At 45.7% G+C, this 21,791-nt stretch overlaps 1 protein-coding gene across 1 annotated transcript; it reads left to right on the top strand.

Annotated features, from left to right (window-relative positions):
* The first annotated feature begins 1,420 nt into the window (after nucleotides 1-1,420).
* On the top strand, nucleotides 1,421-20,668 carry LOC124617633 (proline-rich extensin-like protein EPR1). Its single transcript, XM_047145284.1, has 2 exons — nucleotides 1,421-1,458; nucleotides 17,290-20,668. The coding sequence occupies exons 1-2, from the start codon at nucleotides 1,421-1,423 to the stop codon at nucleotides 20,666-20,668; spliced, it is 3,417 nt and encodes a 1,138-aa protein (XP_047001240.1).
* Nucleotides 20,669-21,791: the final 1,123 nt, after the last annotated feature.

The following is a 21,791-nucleotide window of genomic DNA, read 5'->3' as shown; positions in this document are numbered from 1 at the left end:
AAAGTGGTTTTCAAAAGAGTGGAACTGCTTAAAAAAGCATGATGGTCTTCAAAATAAATCTGGTAGATTCTTTGGAGAATTTTTTGTTTTAAGAGATTAAGATCACTATTTATTTTTGATCATGTTTACTATGCATCACATGTGAAGTGTGTTCCAAAATTTTAGTGACAGAATATTAGTACTTTGAGCTAGCAGGTAGTAAACTTGAGATCAGTTATTTTTTTCCACAACCTCTTCTCCCATTTGGCAGACAAATTTATCTGTGAAAATTTCAACCACCACCAGCTTTGTAACCAGCTTACCTCAGAGTTAGTCACTAAAAAACTGTGCATTAGTGACACTGGCTGTGAGGCAGTTTTTAATAAAATGAAACATTCTTTGAAAATGTTACTCTGTAATGAGTATTTGGTAAATTTTCTGGAGAATTTGTCCTTGCATTCTATTAAGATTACTTTTTAAATATTTTTGTTCTTATTAGCCTCATGACACGTGTGATGGATGTCCTATAACTTTAGGTGCATGATATAAGTACTTTGTATTGTGCCAGACATAAAAGAAGCGAGTTTGGAACTGTTGTGAGTCCTAGCAAGTGTAGTTTTACTTCTGGAGGAGGTTGAGCATATACTAGAACACACACAAAATATTAGATCACTTTATTAAAGTTTGTACACTATGACGTGTCACTTGATGGAATACAATATGATAGTATTGTTGCATTATCAACTGACTTTCAACTTTCATATCCATTTCTGGCTTCTAATACCACTTGTGGTGCTGGATCTGGAGTGAGATAATGCTCCACCTAAGCAATGATTGTAGAGTGGGCTGCGCACCACTGGACTCTGGTGGAAAGTGTGCTTCCAGCAGTGACAACATGTGGAACCTCTTGAGAGCATGTCTGCTTCAATGTTTCTCATTCATTGTAGCATGAGGCAATGGCACTGTTGTTACTTGTTGTTCTGATGTGAGGTACCAACTTTACCATGGCACCTCTTTCTTTGGATGACATCATATTCCTTCACACCAAACCTCTGTACCATTGCTGCATAGTGCTGTATTGTCTGGCAGTGGTCGGGGGGAGGCCTGAATTTGGACATAGATGAGGAGACTGGAGTGTAACTGTGGTCAATGGAGGCTCCCTGTCCACATCCCAGTGCACACCTTGAGAGTGACTGGGAACCTGAGCCAAAAAATAAAAAAAAACAACTGCAAGTTGCATGCCCGAGTCTAGTGGCACACGCTGTGAATGGGTTGTTTGCAAGTGAAACTCTTGGAACATTATTATGGTTGTCAAGGGTGTCCTCCATGGATATTGCCTGAGGCTGCAGTACTGTTGGCAATGACAGTTCGGCACTGATCTCCATGATCTCCATTGCCACCACTCTGGCTGTCACTGTCCACAACAGGAGGAGAGGTGAAGATGATTGCTGTTGTGGACCCCAGCTGCATGCTGGTTCTGTGAGTAAATATTCTGCAGCAGAGTCATTGACATGAAAGTGCCACAACCAGTTTTTATGATGTGATATAGCCCAGAGGAACCTTTAATGATGTAAAATGAATGACGCTAAACTTTAGTGATTCTACCATGCTGCCAATTCCGTTTCTTGCCAAAAAATTTGGCTAAAATTTGTCTTATAGTAGAAACTTCATCTGAGTCAGTGGGACAAACTATTTCTGTGGTAGATGCAGCATATGCAACATGGTACATTGACAGTGACTGTGTAACAAATCCGCGAACAGCTTGCTGTCATGTTGCAATGAGCAGTGGGAAGGAAGAAAATCATTGAGGCTTGCATCCCTGTGTGTGAGGAATAGAGTTTCGTCAAGTCACTAGTGAATGTTTGAATGAACTGTTCAGCTTTGCCATTAGATCACGGGTTAAAAGATATAGTAGTTACCTGGTGTATACCACTGCTAACTCAAAAAATTTGAAAATCGGTGGATGTGAATTGTGATCCATCATCTGAAGCAAGATCCTCAGGAAGACCTTCAAGACAAAAAATAGAAGACAAAGCTGACTGAGTACTCATAGTAGTGGTGAATGATAGGGGAACTTCAAAGGAAGTTTACTGTATTCATCTACCTGTAAGCATCAACAACCATCGTAACTTCTAGAACAGCACCACAAAATCAGTATGGATGCGTTGCCATTGTCCCGATGGGCATGGCTACTAAAAAGGTCTTAGAGTGGCACAGACTGGTGCTGTACATGCACATTATAATCAGAGGTCATTTGTTGAATTCGAGCCTACACACTCTGCAGAATACAATGACATTGAGCAAGTTGCTTTGTGCAAAGTATGCTACCTTGGTGCTAGAAAGATAGAACTTACCACTGGATGGAGCGAGGAACAACTTGTGCATTGTCACTCTCCATATGCAACAGCCAAATACCTGACCATGTGGATAGAGCATGGGTGTGCAAGAAGTAGCAACATGTGATGGGTAGATAGGGGTGGGGAGGGGGGATACCCATGGTGCACATATAGCAGAATTACCCAAAGAGCTGGGGTGAAAGCAGTTGCTCCAGCAATACATCAAAAACAGAGAGGAAAATTTTGATGATTTTCAAAACATGAGTCGTTATAACATATTTGATAACATAATTCCTCAAACGAATCAAATGCTGTGTCAGTACCAACCAATAGCAAAGACAACAAGTCAACATTCAACTGTTGTGCAGTGTGCCTTGTGAAGGCATTGCTAATTACGCATATAAAATTTTTTTTCGTGACTTTCTTTGGATTTCTATTCTTTTTCTTTTGTTCATATGGGCATTTCTAATTGTGATTATGTAACATTCTACTGTGGTTTTTAAATGTAAAGATGTAATTGTGATTATTTCGTTTGCCAATGGATAAATATGTTTCTTGCTTTGCACCTGTGGTAAAGTTTCTAAAGTTCTCTTTTGGAATATTATTAATTGTGAAAAATGCAGTCAATAACATTTATAAAGGTTTATGTAATTTACGATAATGATATAACATTTATAGACAGGGGACAGCGATAGTGATATCGAGAGTTGAAAGGTTGTTGTGTAGTAGAGGGGATGGTGGATGGCGTGTCTGTGAAGCGTGCGCGGGAAAAATAGTACTCTGTTCCAGGAAAAGCATACGTAATTGTATGGACAGTGATACCAAACTATCAGATTGTTAATTCTCTTTACCACTGCGGTATGTAATGCCATCACCAGCGAACTTTAAGAGCAAATAAACCGGACTGTGAAAGTGCCGCTAACATTACTTTGTTGTGGCCGACACGAACTGTGCCTTTATTCGAATGAACTTTGCTGGTATTGGTTTTGGGTGGTGGAACTGTTGTATATCTCATTCTATCAAGCCATGAAAGTGAAGATTAATTAACTGTGCAATATAAATGGCTTTCAGTGACGTTGTCGAAGTTTGAAATGCGAGAACAGAGTGGACATTGTTTACGGTGTGCTTCACATACATGAACAGTTGTATGAACTGTTTATTTGTGGTTAAGACTATATGAATGTGACAAACCATGTAATTATGGACGATAGCGTCACGGACAGTGCATAAAGTGTAAAAACGAGCAATGTCTACATCATGCACTTTGAAAGAGAGGACATGTCAACAACGTTCGTATACTGGCGTCTTGTGGTTTGTTAATCACCACAGGGTTAATGATACAGCTGTGCCGGAACTTTATTTGCGTTTCGCTGGAGAAGATTAACCAGCGGAATTATCTGTATCCTGCTCTCATCATCGTACCCCGCCGACATCGTGCTGCCTAACACAACGCTTCGTATGCAACAAAAAGTTAAGGGTTTCGCTGAACGCTATCCCCTGACCTAGAAACTTTCTTTCTCTATTGTATAAGAATTACAGACTCTGTTTAATTAAATTCTTTGTTTAGTTTGTTTGCTTTCTGCTAACGATAATAAAATTACAATCAGTGAATTAAAAGTTGCCTGGTAGTCATTGTTGAAACACCAGTAAATACAAACTTCTTCCTCTCATTAGGACTAATTCTCCTTGCATGTCAAAATTATTGTAGTTATTTTTATGTAGTTTTATGTATTGTTATGAGACTAGATATATGACAGTAACTAATAAGAGAATGAGATTTTCACTCTGCAGCGGAGTGTGCGCTGATATGAAACTTCCTGGCAGATTAAAACTGTGTGCCCGACCGAGACTCTAACTCGGGACCTTTGCCTTTCGCGGGCAAGTGCTCTACCAACTGAGCTACCGAAGCACAACTCACGCCCGGTACTCACAGCTTTACTTCTGCCAGTATCTCGTCTCCCACCTTCCAAACTTTACAGAAGCTCTCCTGCAAACCCTGCAGAACTAGCACTCCTGAAAGAAAGGATATTGCGGAGACATGGTTTAGCCACAGCCTGGGGGATGTTACCAGAATGAGATTTTCACTCTGCAGTGGAGTGTGCGCTGATATGAAACTTCCTGGCAGATTAAAACTGTGTGCTCGACCGAGACTCGAACTCGGTCCTGAGTTCGAGTCTCGGTCGGGCACACAGTTTTAATCTGCCAGGAAGTTTCATAACTAATAAGAGTATTTTGTCGCGAAATATGGCTTCACGCGAAAATTACGGCGACTGCCATTATTGCTTGCGTTCTGACCAATAATGTAAAAGCTGCTATTCCGGCATTGGTGCTTTTCCTGACGTGAGCGGGAATTATAAATGTCAGCTGTCAAATCACGTATTGACTCTTTACCCAGTAATAAAAGTTTATTGATATTGTATTGCTATGAGTCGTAGTATTAAGAGACACTGGTTATACTCAAAAGTGGGTAGATGTATGGTGAAACCCCCCAGTGTTCATGCGATTGTTAACATTATTCTGTGTGATAAACGAAATTTTGTCACTTTTTCTAATTCCTTTGAAGTTTCAGAGAATATATACACAATTTTGTTGGTTCATGTTAATTTCAGAGCAGTTTCTCGTGAATATTAGAGTTTTCAGTTCATAAACAAAGTGGGATCGTGACCAGTTGAAAAGTATAAGAAAGAGTGTGGTTTTCCAACTAGAATTTTGGATGACTTCACAGTTCAGATTTTGATAATTATTTTTCCTGTGAGTTGAGGTCATCACAGCCTGTACCACAATTCATGCTGATAATTATACTACAACAGAGCAATTTATGTACTGTCCACAGTGGGACATGCCTGGAAGAATTAAGCAACATGATTAAAGGCTGAGGATATGTAATCAACTAGATCCTCCAACTGTACAAATACTGGTGCAACTTAATGACACTGTGTATAATGACGACCACATCTTTTTCAAGTTGACTGTAATTTCAGTGCTTTCTCCTGAGAGCTTTTGAGGCAAAAGCAATGGGCTTATTATATGAACCAGTTCTATGAGAGAACACAGCTTCAGTTAAGTTATAAGATAAATCCACAGCTAACGCAACAGGATTAGCTGGATCAAAATGCATCAGACAGTGACAACTTAACCTTTTAACTGCTCTGAACATGTTGATGCGTGCACCTTTGTACATGTCTCTATGTGCTCTGAAAGTGGTAATGTGTGCCACCGGCCGGCCACGGTGGTCTCGCGGTTCTAGGCGTGCAGTCCGGAACCGTGCAACTGCTACGGTCGCAGGTTCGAATCCTGCCTCAGGCATGGATGTGTGTGATGTCCTTAGGTTAGTTAGGTTTAAGTAGTTCTAAGTTCTAGGGGACTGATTACCACAGCTGTTAAGTCCCATAGTGCTCAGAGCCATTTGAACCATTTTTTTGTGTGCCACCAGTCCTTCTACCTGGTACTCTGAACGTGTCTACACGTAGACGCGTTCAGAGTACCAGGTAGAAGGACTGGTGGCGTGCATAAACGCATTCAGAGCACAAAGAGACAGGTACAAAGGCATGCACATTAACACATCCAGAACAGTTAAAGGGTTAACAGTGTGTCTTTTAACATCTCAGATGCATCCTAACATTCTTGGGATCACATAAAAAGAACACCTTTCTGGCACAGCCAGTTCAGTGAAGCAGTAGTGTGCACAGCATTTGCAATATACTTAATGTAATATGTGAAATTACCCACAATGACCTGTATCTCCTTGATGTTACAGAATACCAGAAGATCTTTAATCACAGGCAAATCTTAATAAACAGGATGAATATGCTGCACATTTATGAGATGTTCTAATATTAAAGTTCTCTGTGGAAGAAACAGCACTTTTCCTTCTTACACTTGAAGACAGCTGCAGTAAGAACTTTAAACAAACATTCTAAATTTGCCAATGTTCATTAGGTGTACACCTTGTACAACAACATCATCCACATAGTTTTACATGAAGAGACTTTTGCTGTTAATTTTTCCAGGAACCATTGAAAAATAGCAGGAGTTGAAGCATTTCTGAAACTTGAACAAACCCAGGTGAAAGTTGACCACAAAATACACCTTGGAATGCTCTTCCAGCAGTAAGTGTAAGTGTGCTTCACATAACTCAATCTTGGGATAGAATCTGCCCAGTCCCAATCCCTCCATTACTTCCTCTCATTCTCAGAGAGCAAATGAATTAATGACAGTTTGTGGGTTGTATTGAAATAAACACAAAAATATCAAACTCCTGATGATTTTTTTGTTATATGACCAAGGGGATGCCAACTGGTTAGCAGAAATTGGTTGTGTCAGCCCACTGTCTTTCCATCATTGAAGTTCCTGACCAACCTGCTCACTTATAGCATATGGGACAGGCTAAACGCGATGAAATCATGGTTGTGCATTTGTGTTTAACATTAACATGCACTTAAGTCTTCAGGCTTTTCTAATCATTGTTCAGAAAATTCACTGTACTTATTGTGCAAGTGAGAAACATTAGCTAAGGCACTGAAACAACTATTTGCAACACACTGTCATTTATGAACAAGTTAAACAAACCAAACAAATCTCAACCAATAATGTTTGTACTGTTTCCAGAACCTAGTACTTGTACATAAGTGCTGTTTATAACATCATGAAAAGTTGCTGACAAACTCCACATGTCAAATACTGGTATTTCATATGTGTTATATGCAGACAAAACAAAAATAGGGTGATGGTTTCTAATTTTTTCATAGTTGTCTTTGTTGATGAGGGATACAGATTCAACTGTGTCTGACTAAAATGTAGTCATCTTTTGAGCCACATTTAATAGTACAAAACGTTTTTTCTTCTCTCTGTGGGCTACAGCCAATGCATACTTTCATTGGTATTGGCTGTAAGGCATTGCTGACATAACATTCACTTACTGAAAGCTATGCAGAAACCATGCAGCAGAATGATGTCTGCCCTGGCTGCCTTGTGAACAGACTGTCTGAAGAGAACTGGTTTACCATACTTGAGTCACTGTGCACCATATCAAGGACAGACTTTTCTCTCATGACTTGAAAAACACTGACAGTATGACTACTTCACCTTATTATAAAGTACATTTCATGTATCACATGAGATTTTTACCCTCCACGCTGCCCTCTAATACTGGATTGGTGATCCCTTGATGCCTCAGAACATGTCCTACCAACCGATCCCTTCTTCTGGTCAAGTTGTGTCACAAACTTCTCTTCTCCCCAATCCTATTCAATACTTCCTCATTAGTTATGTGATCTACCCATCTAATCTTCAGCATTCTTCTGTAGCACCATATTTAAAAATCTTCTATTCTCTTCTTGTCCAAACTATTTTTCGTCCATGTTTCACTTTCATACATGGTTACACTCCATACAAATCCTATCAGAAATGACTTCCTGACACTTAAATCTATACTCAATGTTAACAAATTTCTCTTCTTCAGAAATGCTTTCCTTGCCATTGCCAGTCTACATTTTATATCCTCTCTACTTCGACCAACATCAGTTGTTTTGCTACCCAAATAGCAAAACTCCTTTACTACTTTAAGTGTCTCATTTCCTAATCTAATTCCCTCAGCATCACCCGACTTAATTCTACTACATTCCATTATCCTCTCTTTGCTTTTGTTGATGTTCATCTTATATCCTCCTTTCAAGACGCTATCCATTCCATTCAACTGCTCTTCCAAGTCCTTTGCTGTCTCTGAAGGACTTACAATGTCATCGGCGAACCTCAAAGTTTTTATTTCTTCTCCATCGATTTTAATACCTACTCCGAATTTGTCTTTTGTTTCCTTTACTGCTTGCTAAATATACAGATTGAACAACATCGGGGAGAGGCTACAACCCTGTCTTACTTCCTTCCCGACAACTGCTTCCCTTTCATTTTCCTCGACTCTTGTAACTGCCGTCTGGTTTCTGTACAAATTGTAAATAGCCTGCCGCTCCCTGTATTTTACCCCTGCCACCTTTAGAATTTGAAAGAGAGTATTCCGGTCAACATTGTCAAAAGCTTTCTCCAAGTCTACAAATGCTAGAAATGTAGGTTTGCCTTTCCTTAATCTTTCTTCTAACATACGTCGTAAGGTCAGTATTGCCTCATGTGTTCCAGTATTTCTACGGAATCCAAACTGATATTCCCCGAGGTCGGCTTCTACTAGTTTTTCCATTCGTCTATAAAGAATTTGTGTTAATATTTTGCAGCTGTGGCTTATTAAACTGATTGTTCGGTAATTTTCACATCTGTCAAAACCTGCTTTCATTGGGATTGGAATTATTATATTCTTCTTGAAGTCTGAGGGTATTTCGCCTGTTTCATACATCTTGCTCTCCAGATGGTAGAGTTTTGTCAGGACTGGCTCTCCCAAGGCCGTCAGTAGTTCCAATGGAATGTTGTCTACTCCGGGGGCCTTGTTTTGACTCAGGTCTTTTAGTGCTCTGTCAAACTCTTCACGCAGTATCGTATCTCCCATTTCATCTTCATCTACATCCTCCTCCATTTCCATAATAATGTCCTCAAGTACATCGCCCTTATATAGACCCTCTATATACTCCTTCCACCTTTCTGCTTTCCCTTCTTTGCTTAGAACTGGGTTTCCATCTGAGCTCTTGATATTCATACAAGTCGTTCTCTTATCTCCAAAGGTCACTTTAATTTTCCTGTAGGCGGTATCTATCTTACCCCTAGTGAGATAAGTCTCTACATCCTTACATTTGTCCACTAGCCATCCCTGCTTAGCCATTTTGCACTTCCTGTCGATCTCATCTTTGAGACGTTTGTATTCCTTTTTGCCTGCTTCATTTACTGCATTTTTATATTTTCTCCTTTCATCAATTAAATTAAATATTTCTTCTGTTACCCAAGGATTTCTACTAGCCCCCATCTTTTTACCTACTTGATCCTCTGCTGCCTTCACTACTTCATCCGTCTAAGCTACCCATTCTTCTTGTACTGTATTTCTTTCCCCCATTCCTGTCAATTGTTCCCTTATGCTCTCCCTGAAACTCTGTACAACCTCTGGTTCTCTCATTTTATCCAGGTCCCATCTCCTTAAATTCCCACCTTTTTGCAGTTTCTTCAGTTTTTATCTACAGTTCATAACCAATAACCAATAACCAATAGCGTCCACATCTGCCCCTGGAAATGTCTTACAATTTAAAACCTGGTCTCTAAATCTCTGTCTTAACCATTATATAATCTATCTGATACCTTTTAGTATCTCCAGGGTTCTTCCATGTATACAACCTTCTTTCATGGTTCTTAAACCAAGTGTTAGCTATGATTAAGTTGTGCTCTGTGCAAAATTCTACCGGCGGCTTCCTCTTTCATTACTTAGCCTTCACCTACTACGTTTCCTTCTCTTCCTTTTCCTACTACCGAGTTCCAGTCACCCATGTCTATTAAATTTTCGTCACCCTTCAGTATCTGAATAATTTCTTTTATTTCATCATACATTTTTTCAATTTCTTCATCATCTCCAGAGCTAGTTGGCATATAAACTTGTACTACTGTAGTAGGTGTGGGCTTCGTATCTATCTTGGCCACAATAAAGCGTTCACTATGCTGTTTGTAGTAGCTTACCCGCATTCCTATTTTCCTATTCATTATTAAACCTACTCCTGCACTACCCCTATTTGATTTTGTGTTTATAACCCTGTAGTCACCTGACCAGAAGTCTTGTTCCTCCTGCCACCAAATTTCACTAATTCCCACTATATCTAACTTTAACCTATCCATTTCCCTTTTTAAATTTTCTAACCTACCTGCCCGATTAAGTGATCTGACATTCCACGCTCCAATCCGTAGAACGCCAGTTTTCTTTCTCCTGATAACGACATCCTCTTGAGTAGTCCCCGCCCGGAGATCCGAATGGGGGACTATTTTACCTCTGGAATATTTTACCCAAAAGGACGCCATCATCATTTAATCATACAGTAAAACTGTATGCCCTTGGGAAAAATTACAGCCGTAGTTTCCCCTTGCTTTCTGCCGTTTGCAGTACCAGCACAGCAAGACCGTTTTGGTTATTTTTACAAGGCCAGATCAGTCAATCATCCAGACTGTTGCCCTTGTAACTACTGAAAAGGCTGCTGCCCTTCTTCAGGAACCACACGTTTGTCTGGCCTCTCAACAGATACCCCTCTTTTGTGGTTGCACCTACGGTACGGCTATCTGTATCACTGAGGCACGCAAGCCTCCCCACCAAAGGCAAGGTCCATGGTTCATGGGGGGAAGTTGCATATAAGTTGTAATTATTTACTACATTTGTTTGAATCATGAAAACATATTTTGTTTAGTTTGTGTAGTTCCCAAAAAAAATAATTTTAACACAAAATATTCATAACTCACACACTGAGTAAAAATACAGTAATTTATTAATATTCTGTGTAATAGCACTTACATGGATATTTGTTAGAAATACACTGCTACTCATTCTCCATGTCATACGACAATCAATCATTACACATCACACTTATGAAGCATGTCATTTACAGACAACCTTGTGACACCCATCAAAACATTGTTGATTCACTTTCTTGTCCTTTGACCTGGGGCAGGAATCACACCATTTTCTTTTCAGATTTGGAACATTGGCTTCCTGGTTATCATGTTGGTTTTCCTTTAGAAGATCCTTGAAGCCTGAAGATATTATTGCTGAACAAATGCATTGTGTTCTGCACTGGGGTGACAGGAATCATCATTCTGTGTGAGGTTGGACTAGTTCTTTTCCTAGTTCTGAGAGGAATTCTCTTCTTACATTTTTACTTCTCATATCATGTAAAAATTTACAATACAGAACATAAACATTGAGAGAAGCTAAATCTAATATATCAAAAAATGTAGCATCTAGCCATCTTATCTACTGTATCAACTCCTGACTTTGTTGAGTTGTAAAACATTATTATTTCAGGTTTTTTGTGCTCATGCTCACTTACATTAAGTTTTTGGTGTAGAGTAGACAGCAAAATGACTGATTTATTTTGTGTAGGAACTGTAGGAACATACAAAACTAAAACGGTATTCTCTGCATACTCAACAGTGGTCAATAATGGATGCCTCTGTTTTGATGGCAGCATCTCCTTTGGTATCTCTTTTCAGTTGGCCTGAAGCATCAATTTATTAGCAAGAAGTTTTACTGTCAAATCAAGACTTGCAGAAAAGTTATCAGTGCTAATATAACTACCACTTCCTTTCAGTTGATCAAGTAAATCATGTACCACTCATTTCCTTTGATTTATTTCCCTTCCTTCAGCAGATTTCCCCACACACACTTGTACATTTATGGCATAATTGGTCTCACAATCTACAGCAGCCCACACTTTCATCCCACCCTTTCCAGGTTTTGAAGGAATGTACACCATGAATGGATAACATCCCTTGAAAGTTTACAGATGCTCATCAACTGTAATACAAGGTCCAGGGACATAAGAGAAAATGCGTGTATCAACGAACATTGCAAACATAGCCCTTATAGGTTGAGCTTTTGACCCAGAAGCAGATTTTCTTTCTTCCCCTATGAGTTTATCATCAAACCAGATCCATGTTAAAATATCACAGAATCTTGAAAAGCTCATCGTGGCTCGAAGAATAGGTAAGCCATAGTCTTCTGACCAAAATTCACTTAAATGCTTCCCATGAGCCTTATGCAAGCCAGCATTATTAGTAGACCAAAAAATGCCTACAGCTTTGCAGAATCAAGTTCAATCCAGCATTTAAGAGTTGGTTACAGAATTTTATCATCTCTTGTATGATTATTGGTATACATTACTATTACACTCTGCATGTGATTTGTGGTAAAGTCTGAAACAATCTGCCCTTGTCTGTAATTGTGGTCTAAGGTGACGTGGAATATGCACAGTTTTGTGTATTACATTCCTTGAAATCTGCTTGTACACATCAGGTGGTACTGTGTTATATGTTATCTGTCCACTTCTAGACACAAAAGTAGATGCACTTGTTACCTGAATACTATTATTATCATCTTCGCAGTCACTCATATCCACTTCATTCCAACCTGTATATCTTCCTCTATCATACCTCCATCAGCATCACTGTCATCCTCATTTCCTACAATTGATTCATCATCACTATCACTCTTCTGTAAATCTGCCAAAACCAGCTCGAGACAGGTATCTTGGTCAGATCCTATGTTTAGATTAGATTAGATTTACTTTCATTCCAATTGATCCGTAGTGAGGAGGTCCTCCAGGATGTGGAACATGTCAGAAAAACAACAATACATGACAAATATTTAAACTAAAACAAATAAGCTAATGTACCATTCCACAGGTCCCAAGTGGAATGATCGTCATTTTTTAATGAACACTAAGAGTCATTTTACAAATACTATTACACTGAATTTAAAATAAAAAAGTTTTTTATTTATTTATAAGGTAAGAAACATGTAATACAACTACTGTAATACTTATTTACAATGAACACATTACTGCACTGAAATGGTGCAGAAGTTAGAGTATACTTACACACACACACACACACACACACACACACACACACACACACACTATGGTTCTGACAAAGGGTGTGCACTTGCAACGAACAATATCCTGCCACAGAGCATGCTCTAGAAGAAGACAGTTGTGATCTCAGAGCCTGTTTCACCACCTGTACCATCTGAATACTTCCCCCCCCCCCCCCCCACAATAGCTTCTCAGAACTCCACGTGTGAGACTTGGCATTACAACACCACCTGTGAAATGACCTGTTACATAAACACTATTCTGCCTCCCTGCCTTGGCATGACTACCATCAATATTCATGTTTGGAGGGTGTTCTGGCAATACACAGTATTCTGTTATGCAGCATGCTCTACAACCGGACAGTCATGACCTTGATGCCTGTTTCACCAAATGTGCCATCTGTGTTCCACATCAAGACACTAGCTTCTCAGAACTCGAAAGATGGGAACTGGCATCACAATATGCCCTTGATTCTTGCCACCTATCTGATCTTAATTTGCATTAATTTCTTTAATCTCATCTTTCCTTCTCATTAACTGTTTCTTTCTTCACTCTGTTTTACTCCACTATGTCTTTTATTTTCTAAGGTATTTAATTTTCCTACCCACCGCTTTTTCCTACAGTACACTTAGCTTTCTTCTCTATCTTGCATACTACACTATCTTCTGCTGCTACGCTCTCAGGTTTTCAAATATCATCTAGTGCAGTATCCAGCAATCAGTCTTTCCTTCTCACACTATCTGGTAAGTCTTCCCTGACTGGGTGTTTTGGGCAAATTTTCCAAACTCTACCATTTCCTAAACTTCACCAGTATTTTTTTCATCTCCAATCATTCCTCTTCAAGCCTTCTGTCTGAAGAAGCAGCTTCCTTACCCTTCATATTTGAGTGTTCTGTTGCTACTATGTGATGAATAGACTTTTTATTTACCCAGTTACATTCAATTTTCAAAAGACGAAAATTGATTTTTTTTAAAATATGCCTTTAATGTCATATGCCTCAAAACTTGGGAGCAGCAACCAATTGTGGAGGTGCTTGATGTGCCAGTAACATGGTTATCTGTTGAACATTAAGCTGAAGACACTGAGTCTGCTGCACCTGAAACTGAACAACATTCAAAGATATTACAATTACCATTTTTTTTACTGTCAAGAGGCAGCAGAAGACAGGAGCATCTTGGAGGAATCATGTGAGATCAGCATGGGAGCTTGAAGTCTCATTGAAGCCTACTACTACTACTAGTACTACTACTACTATATTTATTTTTCATCTTGTTGCCTCACGACATGTGCAGCAAGTTCCAAAATTTCAGGGACAGAGTATTAGTACTTTCAGATATTAAACTGATAAAAAGAGATTGGCAGATATTCCCCACCACCTCTCCTCCCCTTGCCATTCAAGTACTGGCAGTGAAAATTTCATCCACTATTAGATTTGTAACAAGCTTACTTCCTAGTACAGTGCTACTGAAAAATCATGCATTGATGGTGTTGGCAAAAAGGCATATTTTTAAGTATAGTGGGACTACTTAAGAAAACACATTTTTCTGTAACATATATTTTGTAAATTTACTAGAGGATTAGTTCTTGTAAGGGTTTTTAGATTGCTATTCATTTATTTTTAATCTCATTCCCCATGCAGAACTTGTACATTGTGTTTCAAAACTATAGGGACAGAACACAACTAATTTCAGATGGTAAATTGTTAGGACTGGAGATCAGAAACTTGTCTCCCAAACTTGTCCTCCCCTTGAGGATGAAATATTGGCATTGAAATTTCCATACTCCATCACCATAGTATTCAATTTACTTGGGATGTAGATAATCCATGCATTCAGCAACAGTGCAAGAGAAGTACATCCTGACACACTAGTATTTTTGTGTAAGTGATGTAGTAAACTGTAAGTGGACATTTTGTATTTGTTTTTGTATCATTCACAATGACAACTGATACAGAGAAGGTGTTAGAGGTTTTACACCAGACTGAATGTCTTCAGTTTCTTCATGAACTGTGAAGATGCCATTGTAACTGAAGTCCTGGAGAATGAAGAACTGGTGTAAATGCCTTCCATGAATATTACTAATGTCAAACTAATTTATGAGCATTTTACAAATGATGGAGTTTAAAACTGTGTTCTTTTCAGTTTTGTCAAGAAGATAATTGTAACAAAAACTAAAAGGCTGGTCATTGAAAACAGTTATGCATCACTTCCAAAGGGTCAAGGACAGGAACTGTTTACCTCATTATCTGAGATATTATGAACAACATGGAAGAGAACATGTTAAACTCAAGATCATATTGGAGTACGCCAGATCCACCTTTCAGAAGCCGAAGGTTGATTCCATTGCTGTGTATGATGTTGATAAAAGTTGGAAGGCATGCACAAAAGCTAGACTGCTTGGACTATCAGATTTCAAAGCCGGATCTACCTGGGTGTGGAATTCTAAGGCAGTTCACAAGAGTGCAAATTAAATTGCAGAGATATGCAGTTTGTAACAAACGAACATGCTCAGTAGCAAGAAGGGAGATAGAAGTCTGTGACTGCACTTGATATTAAATTAACAGACACTATCATTCCTAATTATTCAGCAGCTGAAGTTCTAAGTACTAACCGATCTGGAATTATGACATTAACAGGGACTCAACACTATCATGGGCGAATGAGTCATAACTGTTGGGATGCAGGTAGCATCTGAAATACCATAGTTGTATACAGTTCAGCCAATTATTTCTGGGCAACTCTCAACATATCATAACAGCTTCAAAATCAGGCACAACTGGACAAGCATATTCTTGAACAATGGCAGGATGTCTCTCCCATTGCTGGAGCAAAATATTATCTGGTTCTCGATTAATTTTTACTCCTTCAACAGGAGCTGTTCATAATTCCTGAAAAACACATACAGATAACAATAATTCCAACTGGTACGTTTACTGGAGAGTTAGTCAATTAAATATTTAAGATTTCTATTTATTTATTTTCGACTTTGATTTTTTTTCAGCACACTAACATGTTTTTCAAATTTTTAGTGTCAGAATACATGCACTTGCAGATAGTAAACTGATGAGATGTGTTCCACAGCCCCCTCCCCCTACCCTGTTGCCAATAACATAATGATGTAATGACAGTTATAGTTTCATCCACCATAAAGATTGTGACAAGCTTAGATCTGAGTCAAGTGCCACAGAAATAGCACGCATTAGTGGTGCTGACTAGGGAGGTGTATTTTTGATAAAATGTAACTGTTTAAGAAAACAAATGCTTCTGTACTGTATATTAAGTAAGTTTACCAGAGAATTAGTCCTTTATATATTTAAGATTGCTACTGATGTACTAGCTGGACCCAGCCACACTTTGCTGTGGCTCAGACTGCTTCAATGGAAAAAAAGTAAAGGGAAAGCATGGGCATGGGATACATTCTGATTGCCTTCTCTCCCCTGTCCCTGTCCATCTCCCCCTCCCAGTGTCACTGTCCAGTTTCCACCCTTCCCCCCGTCTCTCTGTTCATCACATCCTCCTCCCCTTCTCTCTTCCCACCACCATCGCCACCTTCTCTCCGCCCACCCCCACCGCCACCCTCTCTCTGCCCACCCCCATCGCCACCCTCTCTCTGCCCACCCCCGTCGCCACCCTCTCTCTAACCACCCCCGTCGCCACCCTCTCTCTGACCACCCCCGTCGCCACCCTCTCTCTGCCCACCCCCGTCACCACCCTCTCTCTGCCCACCCCCGTCGCCACCCTCTCTCTGCCCACCCCCGTCGCCACCCTCTCTCTGCCCACCCCCGTCGCCACCCTCTCTCTGCCCACCCCCGTCGCCACCCTCTCACTGCCCACCCCCGTCGCCACCCTATCTCTGCCCACCCCCGTCGCCACCCTATCTCTGCCCACCCCCGTCGCCACCCTATTTCTGCCCACCCCCGTCGCCACCCTATCTCTGCCCACCCCCGTCGCCACCCTCTCTCTGCCCACCCCCGTCGCCACCCTCTCTCTGCCCACCCCCGTCGCCACCCTCTCTCTGCCCACCCCCGTCGCCACCCTCTCTCTGCCCACCCCCATCGCCACCCTCTCTCTGCCCACCCCCGTCGCCACCCTCTCTCTGCCCACCCCCGTCGCCACCCTCTCTCTGCCCACCCCCGTCGCCACCCTCTCTCTGCCCACCCCCGTCGCCACCCTATCTCTGCCCACCCCCGTCGCCACCCTATCTCTGCCCACCCCCGTCGCCACCCTCTCTCTGCCCACCCCCGTCGCCACCCTCTCTCTGCCCACCCCCGTCGCCACCCTCTCTCTGCCCACCCCCGTCGCCACCCTCTCTCTGCCCACCCCCGTCGCCACCCTCTCTCTGCCCACCCCCGTTGCCACCCTCTCTCTGCCCACCCCCGTCGCCACCCTCTCTCTGCCCACCCCCGTCGCCACCCTCTCTCTGCCCACCCCCGTCGCCACCCTCTCTCTGCCCACCCCCGTCGCCACCCTCTCTAGGCCCACCCCCGTCGCCACCCTCTCTAGGCCCACCCCCGTCGCCACCCTCTCTCTGCCCACCCCCGTCGCCACCCTCTCTCTGCCCACCCCCGTCGCCACCCTCTCTCTGCCCACCCCCTTCACCACCCTCTCTCTGCCCACCCCCGTCGCCACCCTCTCTCTGCCCACCCCCGTCGCCACCCTCCCTCTCTGCCCACCGCCGCCGCCACCCTCCCTCTCTGCCCACCGCCGCCGCCACCCTCCCTCTCTGCCCACCGCCGCCGCCACCCTCCCTCTCTGCCCACCGCCGCCACCACCCTCCCTCTCTGCCCACCGCCGCCGCCACCCTCCCTCTCAGCCCACCGCCGCCGCCACCCACCCTCTCTGCCCACCGCCGCCGCCACCCTCCCTCTCTGCCCACCGCCGCCGCCACCCTCCCTCTCTGCCCACCGCCGCCGCCACCCTCCCTCTCTGCCCACCGCCGCCGCCACCCTCCCTCTCTGCCCACCCCCGCCGCCACCCTCCCTCTCTGCCCACCCCCGCCGCCACCCTCCCTCTCTGCCCGCCCCCACCACCACCCTCCCTCTCTGCCCACCCCCGCCGACACCCACCCTCTCTGCCCACCGCCGCCGCCACCCTCCCTCTCTGCCCACCCCCGCCGCCACCCTCTCTCTCTGCCCACCCCCGCCGCCACCCTCTCTCTCTGCCCACCCCCGCCGCCGCCGCCGTCCCCCTCTCTCTGCCCACCGCCGCCGCCGCCGCCGTCCCCCTCTCTCTGCCCACCGCCGCCGCCGCCGCCGTCCCCCTCTCTCTGCCCACCGCCGCCGCCGCCGCCGTCCCCCTCTCTCTGCCCACCACCATCCGCCGCCTCCCTCTCTCTGCCCACCACCATCCGCCGCCTCCCTCTCTCTGCCCACCACCATCCGCCGCCTCCCTCTCTCTGCCCACCACCATCCGCCGCCTCCCTCTCTCTGCCCACCACCATCCGCCGCCTCCCTCTCTCTGCCCACCACCATCCGCCACCTCCCTCTCTCTGCCCACCACCATCCGCCGCCTCCCTCTCTCTGCCCACCACCATCCGCCGCCTCCCTCTCTCTGCCCACCACCATCCGCCGCCTCCCTCTCTCTGCCCACCAACATCCGCCGCCTCCCTCTCTCTGCCCACCACCATCCGCCGCCTCCCTCTCTCTGCCCACCACCATCCGCCGCCTCCCTCTCTCTGCCCACCACCATCCGCCGCCTCCCTCTCTCTGCCCACCACCATCCGCCGCCGCCCTCTCTCTGCCCACCACCATCCACCGCCTCCGTCTCTCTGCCCACCACCGCCGCCACCCTCTCTGTGCCCACCACCGCCGCCACCCTCTCTGTGCCCACCACCGCCGCCACCCTCTCTGTGCCCACCACCGCCACAGCCGCCACCCTCTCTGTGCCCACCACCGCCACTGCCGCCACCCTCTCTGTGCCTACCACCGCCAATGCCGCCACCCTCTCTGTGCCCACCACCGCCACTGCCGCCACCCTCTCTGTACCCACCACCGCCACCGCCGCCACCCTCTCTGTACCCACCACCGCCACCGCCGCCACCCTGTCTGTGCCCACCACTGCCGCTACCCTCTCTCTGCATATCCTCCTGACCCCATTGTCTCTCCCTCTCTCAATCACCTTCTTGCCTCATCCTCTACTCATCTTCCCTCTTTATCTCCTCCTGCTCCCTTTCTCTGCCAATTTCCGCCTTTCAATTTTCTATGTCCATCTCCTCCCACACCTCTCTAGGCCCACCCCCGTCGCCACCCTCTCTCTGCCCACCCCCGTCGCCACCCTCTCTCTGCCCACCCCCGTCGCCACCCTCTCTCTGCCCACCCCCTTCGCCACCCTCTCTCTGCCCACCCCCGTCGCCACCCTCTCTCTGCCCACCCCCGTCGCCACCCTCCCTCTCTGCCCACCGCCGCCGCCACCCTCCCTCTCTGCCCACCGCCGCCGCCACCCTCCCTCTCTGCCCACCGCCGCCGCCACCCTCCGTCTCTGCCCACCGCCGCCACCACCCTCCCTCTCTGCCCACCGCCGCCGCCACCCTCCCTCTCAGCCCACCGCCGCCGCCACCCACCCTCTCTGCCCACCGCCGCCGCCACCCTCCCTCTCTGCCCACCGCCGCCGCCACCCTCCCTCTCTGCCCACCGCCGCCGCCACCCTCCCTCTCTGCCCACCGCCGCCGCCACCCTCCCTCTCTGCCCACCCCCGCCGCCACCCTCCCTCTCTGCCCACCCCCGCCGCCACCCTCTCTCTCTGCCCACCCCCGCCGCCGCCGCCGTCCCCCTCTCTCTGCCCACCGCCGCCGCCGCCGCCGTCCCCCTCTCTCTGCCCACCGCCGCCGCCGCCGCCGTCCCCCTCTCTCTGCCCACCGCCGCCGCCGCCGCCGTCCCCCTCTCTCTGCCCACCACCATCCGCCGCCTCCCTCTCTCTGCCCACCACCATCCGCCGCCCCCCTCTCTCTGCCCACCACCATCCGCCGCCCCCCTCTCTCTGCCCACCACCATCCGCCGCCCCCCTCTCTCTGCCCACCGCCATCCGCCGCCTCCCTCTCTCTGCCCACCACCATCCGCCGCCTCCCTCTCTCTGCCCACCACCATCCGCCGCCTCCCTCTCTCTGCCCACCACCATCCGCCGCCTCCCTCTCTCTGCCCACCACCATCCGCCGCCTCCCTCTCTCTGCCCACCACCATCCGCCGCCTCCCTCTCTCTGCCCACCACCATCCGCCGCCTCCCTCTCTCTGCCCACCACCATCCGCCGCCTCCCTCTCTCTGCCCACCACCATCCGCCGCCGCCCTCTCTCTGCCCACCACCATCCGCCGCCTCCCTCTCTCTGCCCACCACCATCCGCCGCCTCCCTCTCTCTGCCCACCAACATCCGCCGCCTCCCTCTCTCTGCCCACCACCATCCGCCGCCTCCCTCTCTCTGCCCACCACCATCCGCCGCCTCCCTCTCTCTGCCCACCACCATCCGCCGCCTCCCTCTCTCTGCCCACCACCATCCGCCGCCGCCCTCTCTCTGCCCACCACCATCCACCGCCTCCGTCTCTCTGCCCACCACCGCCGCCACCCTCTCTGTGCCCACCACCGCCGCCACCCTCTCTGTGCCCACCACCGCCGCCACCCTCTCTGTGCCCACCACCGCCACAGCCGCCACCCTCTCTGTGCCCACCACCGCCACTGCCGCCACCCTCTCTGTGCCTACCACCGCCAATGCCGCCACCCTCTCTGTGCCCACCACCGCCACTGCCGCCACCCTCTCTGTACCCACCACCGCCACCGCCGCCACCCTCTCTGTACCCACCACCGCCACCGCCGCCACCCTGTCTGTGCCCACCACTGCCGCTACCCTCTCTCTGCATATCCTCCTGACCCCATTGTCTCTCCCTCTCTCAATCACCTTCTTGCCTCATCCTCTACTCATCTTCCCTCTTTATCTCCTCCTGCTCCCTTTCTCTGCCAATTTCCGCCTTTCAATTTTCGATGTCCATCTCCTCCCACCGCTCTCTACCAAGATAGCAACTTGGAGAGGAAGACAGTGTGACTTGATCAGATGAAAAAAGGGATTGTGGAACGTATAGGGAAACAGATGGTTTTGAGAGTAAATCTTCATGCTCTGACAATGCTTCAGACGTGGATTATCATCCAGATAAATGTGATATTCATCATCATCAGATGTGAGCATCACAAATTGTAATTAAGTTGCATGCCACATTATATCATGTGGCAAAGTGGCTTATCGTGACAGTGCAAAACATTCTTAATACAAATTATTACTGAAACCATGAATTATGGGATACTTCCTAAGATATGCATATGGAGGCCATAACCATAAATTCTTGTCATACTTGTGATGCGCATCACCAGGTACCTGCTATGGAGGTTATTGGTGGTTGTCATTACATAGGTGTTAAATTTCTTTATTATTATAGAGGTTATTCTCGCTTGCCACTATACAGTTGTTAACTTGCAGTATTGTTCAGTGTAGATATAGAGGTTCATGCTATTAGTAATTTTTGCATTATTTTTGTCTTCCATAAGGAGGGACACATCGCACCTATAGTTAGTTACCCATCTCCCCTGCTAAGGATGGAAGGCATCAATAGCAGCACCAGCCACCAGAGTAAAGTAAAAGTGCTAAATGTAAATGCCAGTATAGTCTAATTTCTACTACAACATAGCTGTTAAACAGAATCAAGGAATATAAGGAAAATGATATAATTTTACTTAGATAATACCAGTAATTAACATCATCATTTTTAGAGCCAGCAGAGAATAATATTATATTGATGTTACTGCAAGTAACACAATTTCTTCACAAGGAAGTTGTAACATTGACATCATTTTTATTTTTAAGGGTAAAGAGCATACAAAGTGATGCAACCAACAGAAAAATAACTGCCAGAGAAATGGAACCTCCATGTGACTGCTGCCAGAAATGCATGATGAAGATAGGAGAAGCAGCTTCCATAATATTCCTTGTCTTCTGGGATTC

This window comes from Schistocerca americana, chromosome 1 (genome assembly GCF_021461395.2).
Source record: "Schistocerca americana isolate TAMUIC-IGC-003095 chromosome 1, iqSchAmer2.1, whole genome shotgun sequence".
Taxonomy (NCBI): Eukaryota; Metazoa; Arthropoda; class Insecta; order Orthoptera; family Acrididae; genus Schistocerca; species Schistocerca americana.
The sequence above is the reverse complement of the archived record's forward strand: the minus strand, read 5'-3'. Positions and strand labels throughout refer to the sequence as shown.

Coding starts and splice junctions, on each gene's coding strand:
- LOC124617633 (XM_047145284.1), top strand. CDS start 1,421: ATGATTGCTGTTGTGGACCCCAGCTGCATGCTGGTTCT. Junction 1,459..17,289: donor CCCAGCTGCATGCTGGTTCT/GTGAGTAAATAT, acceptor CACCCTCTCTAG/GCCCACCCCCGTCGCCACCC.